Here is a 7,292-nt window from a genome sequence, read left to right on the forward strand (position 1 = left end):
TCGATATCTGTCACAGCTAACACTGCCATGATTTGTCCTAACCAGCATCGATATCTGTCACAGCTAACACTGCCATGATTTGTCCTAACCAGCATCGATATCTGTCACAGCTAACACTGCCATGATTTGTCCTAACCAGCATCGATATCTGTCACAGCTAACACTGCTATGATTTGTCCTAACCAACATCGATATCTGTCACAGCTAACACTGCCATGATTTGTGCTAACCAGCATCTATATCTGTCACAGCTAACACTGCCATGATTTGTCCTAACCAGCATCGATATCTGTCACAGCTAACACTGCTATGATTTGTCCTAACCAGCATCGATATCTGTCACAGCTAACACTGCCATGATTTGTCCTAACCAGCATCGATATCTGTCACAGCTAACACTGCCATGATTTGTCCTAACCAGCATCGATATCTGTCACAGCTAACACTGCCATGATTTGTCCTAACCAGCATCGATATCTGTCACAGCAAACACTGCCATGATTTGTCCTAACCAGCATCGATATCTGTCACAGCTAACACTGCCATGATTTGTCCTAACCAGCATCGATATCTGTCACAGCTAACACTGCTATGATTTGTCCTAACCAGCATCGATATCTGTCACAGCTAACACTGCTATGATTTGTCCTAACCAACATCGATATCTGTCACAGCTAACACTGCCATGATTTGTCCTAACCAGCATCGATATCTGTCACAGCTAACACTGCCATGATTTGTCCTAACCAGCATCGATATCTGTCACAGCTAACACTGCTATGATTTGTCCTAACCAGCATCGATATCTGTCACAGCTAACACTGCCATGATTTGTCCTAACCAGCATCGATATCTGTCACAGCTAACACTGCCATGATTTGTCCTAACCAGCATCGATATCTGTCACAGCTAACACTGCCATGATTTGTCCTAACCAGCATCGATATCTGTCACAGCAAACACTGCCATGATTTGTCCTAACCAGCATCGATATCTGTCACAGCTAACACTGCCATGATTTGTCCTAACCAGCATCGATATCTGTCACAGCAAACACTGCCATGATTTGTCCTAACCAGCATCGATATCTGTCACAGCTAACACTGCCATGATTTGTCCTAACCAGCATCGATATCTGTCACAGCTAACACTGCTATGATTTGTCCTAACCAGCATCGATATCTGTCACAGCTAACACTGCCATGATTTGTCCTAACCAGCATCGATATCTGTCACAGCAAACACTGCCATGATTTGTCCTAACCAGCATCGATATCTGTCACAGCTAACACTGCCATGATTTGTCCTAACTTACATCGATATCTGTCACAGCTAACACTGCCATGATTTGTCCTAACCAGCATCGATATCTGTCACAGCTAACACTGCAATGATTTGTCCTAACTTACATCGATATCTGTCACAGCTAACACTGCCATGATTTGTCCTAACCAGCATCGATATCTGTCACAGCTAACACTGCCATGATTTGTCCTAACCAGCATCGATATCTGTCACAGCAAACACTGCCATGATTTGTCCTAACCAGCATCGATATCTTCACAGCTAACACTGCCATGATTTGTCCTAACCAGCATCGATATCTGTCACAGCAAACACTGCCATGATTTGTCCTAACCAGCATCGATATCTGTCACAGCTAACACTGCCATGATTTGTCCTAACCAGCATCGATATCTGTCACAGCTAACACTGCTATGATTTGTCCTAACCAGCATCGATATCTGTCACAGCTAACACTGCCATGATTTGTCCTAACCAGCATCGATATCTGTCACAGCAAACACTGCCATGATTTGTCCTAACCAGCATCGATATCTGTCACAGCTAACACTGCTATGATTTGTCCTAACCAGCATCGATATCTGTCACAGCTAACACTGCCATCACCTGTCTGAATTAGCAACGCCATCAATTGTTCCTATTGGCACCGCCATCATTTCACCCAACTAGCACAGTCCCTTCGGTTTGTCCTAGTCTTTATCCTGTATAGTGGCATGCTTCACATTGGTGATGTCGCTACCTTCAAGTCTCGTGTCTTCCGGACCTCTGCATTTGGAAATAAGACATGCACTAGTCTGTTCAAAATAAAAACAAATTATTTGCCCTTTGAATACTTTTTTTTAATATTTGGAATTGGGTTTAGATTTGTCTGACATTGTTATTACACATTTTAGAAAGAGATAAAGCGACGTTCTAGGAAATGAGAGAAATGTTAGCAAAGATTTAGGTCAGTAGTGTTTATATTTAACTTTATATAGCAAAGATTTAGGTCAGTAATGTTTATATTTAACTTGATATAGCAAAGATTTAGGTCAGTAGTGTTTATATTAAAATTAATATAGCAAAGATTTAGGTCAGTAGTGTTTATATTTAACTTTATATAGCAAAGATTTAGGTCAGTAGTGTTTATATTTAACTTGATATAGCAAAGATTTAGGTCAGTAGCGTTTATATTTAACTTTATATAGCAAAGATTTAGGTCAGTAGTGTTTATATTTAACTTTATATAGCAAAGATTTAGGTCAGTAGTGTTTATATTTAACTTTATATAGCAAAGATTTAGGTCAGTAGTGTTTATATTTAACTTTATATAGCAAAGATTTAGGTCAGTAGTGTTTATATTTAACTTTATATAGCAAAGATTTAGGTCAGTAGTGTTTATATTTAACTTTATATAGCAAAGATTTAGGTCGGTAGTGTTTATATTTAACTTTTTATTAACTAACGCTTGATGTTTTAGTTTCTCCTTTCTTTTATTATTTGACCATTATTGATCGATATGATATTGATCCAGTAATTGAATCCAAATAGGTAACAGTAGTTATAAGTTCTGGTTGAATTCACTAACTATTTTTGAGTCTTCAGGCTTAAATTATGATGATTGATGTTCAAAGGTATTGTTATATTTTACATGCTAATCTGGAATGTGGTCAGGACATTTCTTGACTAAAAACGTATCTAAAAGAATGTATTTAACCTTCATTCTTTTCATGTGTTTCTTAGATAATATATATTTTTTTAAATATCTACTTTTATGAACTATTTCTGGAAGGTTTCTCCATATTTCTTTCTTTTACTTTCTCTCTTCCACACCCGGAAGTGTTTGCAAGTTACATACTCGCCAATGCGGGACACCTAAGTCTACACCTCATCAATGTGGGCAACTTACACCTCATCAATGTGGGTCTTTTATAAGGGTTATGCCAAAATGAAACGATTTTGACTAGTGATGACTAAACAGTTTTCCAATAAAACATTGCATTCTTATATTATCCATCAGCATTGAGAAAGATTTCGATCTTTTACTTTTTTTTAATCTCGTCTTTCTAGTCTTGTTACTATCTGGGTTTTTTTAGTCATTAAATCTCTATAGTAGTCTATAGAGCTTCATCCATAATGACCATTTTCCTTATAGAAAAGAGTGAACACAAAACTAGACTACAATATTATAATACGTAAGTAGTAATTATTGCAACTTTTTTTTTTGTTCCTATATTTGCTTTTATTATAAACAATCTAATAAATAAGGAAGTTATAAATCTAACATCATAGACCTGCTCACACTGCCACGATTTTTGTTTTGTTCGTAACATGTCTAGAAAATGATCTAATTGTTTTATCCATTGCTTTGTACTGACGAGATGATTACGTCATAGCCTCGTACACAACGACGGAGGTAAAGATAAAAAAAGTAAGAAGTAGTCTAACCATTGTGCCGATTTTGAGAACGACTCAGAAGATGGTGCAATCGTTTTCGAGCTATGAACCATATTGCCGTTAAGAAATAAGAAAGAGTTAATCAATCCCTATCTTGACATATGAACTGATGAGAATAAACAATAATCATGAATGTAAATAATTGTGAAGACTTTGATCAATGTCAAGAAACTCAATGGAATTCATCCCATCAGCCAAGCGTACAAATAGTAAAAGTTGTCTTATTAGAGCTATCAAGAATTCAAGATTTTGTGCTAACAAAGTGTGCTAATATGCTTTACAAGTCTTTACTTTTGCTTAATAGCGCTATTTCTTAACGTTTTCAGATGGAGAGTTCTCTTTAAAGAGAAGTAAGTAGAATATTAAAGACACATAGCAGATCTTATAAACTTTAGATGAGAACAAATCTTTTTTTCTTTTTTTTTTTAGGTCAAATCTGTTTGATTTAAGACGTCTTATTTGTTGACGAGTTATTGTTAATTATTATTATTGTTAATGTCACATTTAAAAACACAGTCACGTCTAGATTTTGAAGATAGTCTTCAGATAAAATACGCATTTTTTTTATTGGAGCCAATTATTTAGTTGAAGTTTCATCTTCAATACAAGAGACTAGTCGTTACTGGAGACACGCCTTTGTTTCGCTACTTCTCTTTCGTTGAAGATTTCTCTTTGTTGATGTCCTTTTTATATATGAACATTTTTTTTGACGCACATCTTTTTGAAGTCACGTTATTGAATCTTGTAACTTAGTCATAATTGTTTGCAAGCAGATCTTGTTGGTAGTGTAGATACATCTTACTTTTCATATAGAAATAACGGGAGTTTGGTATACATCCATCAAGGTTGAAATGATCTGGAACAGAAGGTGCACTGCGTGGGTGGATGGTTGTGACGTACGGGTGTACTTTTAATGTCAGAGAGACACCTGACCACTTCCCCTATTGCCAGTAGGAATTATTGCTATCTCTATGACAGAACTGTTTCGTTACGTCATGGCCTAGTCAAAGCTTAAAAGTGCAGTGCTGAAATTGCAAAATAGAATGTTTTATGTCGAAACAAAGTTGGACAAACAATGGAACATTACTTTGAAATAGGTTTCGCTGATGACGTCCAAATTACGGCCCGCGGACCAAATCTAGCCCGTATCCGACCTCTCGGTACTTCTGCTCACAGTACGCAGAAAATCGGCTCCAATGGACATGAAGATTTGTGTGCTAATTCAAACTTTAAAACTGATTTCTTCCTTTGGAAAGTGATAAACTCATACTTAACGTGCAATATTAATTTGAAGAATGTATTTCAGAGCTTAAGTATGAAATATAACCTTATATTTTGAAAGTGTGTCGGCCAAGTCTTGCAAGCAGGGTTATGTGGTAAACTAAGGAATTCTATATTCGGAGATGTATAGACATGGAGAAATGTATTAACATGGAGAACTGTATTAACATGGAGAAGTGTATTGAAATGGAGAAGTGTATTGAAATGAAGAAGTGTATTGACAAGGAGAAATGTATTGAAATGGAGAAGTGTATTGAAATGGAGAAGTGTATTGAAATGAAGAAGTGTATTAACATGGAGAAATGTATTAACATGGAGAAGTGTATTGAAATGGAGAAGTGTATTGAAATGAAGAAGTGTATTAACATGGAGAAATGTATTGAAATGGAGAAGTGTATTGAAATGAAGAAGTGTATTAACATGGAGAAATGTATTAACATGGAGAACTGTATTAACATGGAGAAGTGTATTGAAATGGAGAAGTGTATTGAAATGAAGAAGTGTATTGACAAGGAGAAATGTATTGAAATGGAGAAGTGTATTGAAATGGAGAAGTGTATTGAAATGAAGAAGTGTATTAACATGGAGAAATGTATTAACATGGAGAACTGTATTAACATGGAGAAGTGTATTGAAATGGAGAAGTGTATTGAAATGAAGAAGTGTATTGACAAGGAGAAATGTATTGAAATGGAGAAGTGTATTGAAATGGAGAAGTGTATTGAAATGAAGAAGTGTATTAACATGGAGAAATGTATTAACATGGAGAACTGTATTAACATGGAGAAATATATTGAAATGAAGAAGTGTATTGACATGGAGAAATGTATTAACATGGAGAAGTGTATTGAAATGGAGAAGTGTATTGAAATGAAGAAGTGTATTAACATGGAGAAATATATTGAAATGGAGAAGTGTATTAACATGGAGAAATATATTGAAATGAAGAAGTTTATTGACATGGAGAAATGTATTAACATGGAGAAGTGTATTGAAATGAAGAAGTGTATTAACATGGAGAAATATATTGAAATGGAGAAGTGTATTGAAATGAAGAAGTGTATTAACATGGAGAAATATATTGAAATGGAGAAGTGTATTAACATGGAGAAATATATTGAAATGGAGAAGTGTATTAACATGGAGAAATATATTGAAATGAAGAAGTTTATTGACATGGAGAAATGTATTAACATGGAGAAGTGTATTGAAATGAAGAAGTGTATTAACATGGAGAAATATATTGAAATGGAGAAGTGTATTAACATGGAGAAGTGTATTGAAATGAAGAAGTGTATTGACATGGAGAAATATATTGAAATGGAGAAGTGTATTGACATGGAGAAATATATTGAAATGAAGAAGTGTATTAACATGGAGAAATATATTGAAATGAAGAAGTTTATTGACATGGAGAAATGTATTAACATGGAGAAGTGTATTAACATGGAGAAGTGTATTGAAATGAAGAAGTGTATTAACATGGAGAAGTGTATTAACATGGAGAAGTGTATTGAAATGAAGAAGTGTATTAACATGGAGAAGTGTATTGAAATGAAGAAGTGTATTAACATGGAGAAATATATTGAAATGAAGAAGTGTATTAACATGGAGAAGTGTATTGACATGGAGAAATGTATTGAAATGAAGAAGTGTATTGACATGGAGAAGTGTATTGAAATGAAGAAGTGTATTGAAATGAAGAAGTGTATTGACATGGAGAAGTGTATTGAAATGAAGAAGTGTATTGACATGGAGAAGTGTATTGACATGGAGAAATGTATTGAAATGAAGAAGTGTATTGACATGGAGAAGTGTATTGAAATGAAGAAGTGTATTGACATGGAGAAATGTATTGACATGGAGAAATGTATTGACATTGAGAAATGTATTTGGATGTAGAAGTGTATTGACATGGAGAAGTATATTGTTCAATGTTTTATTTAGGTAAAGTTAGTATGGTGTGAGCTAGTCAAAGTTCAAAAGTGCAATATGAAGCTACATTGGGGTCAGCGTTTAAATGCTAACATCCCAGTAGTAAATGAAAGGCAGGGTCAAAGTTTAAAGTGCAACGTTCTGTTAGACATGGTGTGACCAAATCATAATGTGGACGTCTGCCCACTGAGATCAAGTCTGGCAGAGATGGAGGGGGGTATTGGAGGAAAGAGGGGAGGGAATCAATCCATGACGTCAATGACCCAGATCTTGGGCTCACTGTCAGCTGGTTCGATATTGCAGCACGCAGAGCAAAAGTGAGTCTTACTACATTA

The 7,292-nt window shown here is 35.4% G+C and overlaps 1 protein-coding gene across 1 annotated transcript; it reads left to right on the top strand.

Annotated features, from left to right (window-relative positions):
- Window positions 1–5,154: 5,154 nt before the first annotated feature.
- On the top strand, window positions 5,155–6,924 carry LOC129926322 (fibrillin-2-like). Its single transcript, XM_056029639.1, has one exon. The coding sequence runs from the start codon at window positions 5,155–5,157 to the stop codon at window positions 6,922–6,924; it is 1,770 nt and encodes a 589-aa protein (XP_055885614.1).
- Window positions 6,925–7,292: the final 368 nt, after the last annotated feature.

This window comes from Biomphalaria glabrata, chromosome 5 (genome assembly GCF_947242115.1).
Source record: "Biomphalaria glabrata chromosome 5, xgBioGlab47.1, whole genome shotgun sequence".
Taxonomy (NCBI): domain Eukaryota; kingdom Metazoa; phylum Mollusca; class Gastropoda; family Planorbidae; genus Biomphalaria; species Biomphalaria glabrata.

Coding starts and splice junctions, on each gene's coding strand:
- LOC129926322 (XM_056029639.1), top strand. CDS start 5,155: ATGGAGAAATGTATTAACATGGAGAACTGTATTAACATGGAGAAGTGT.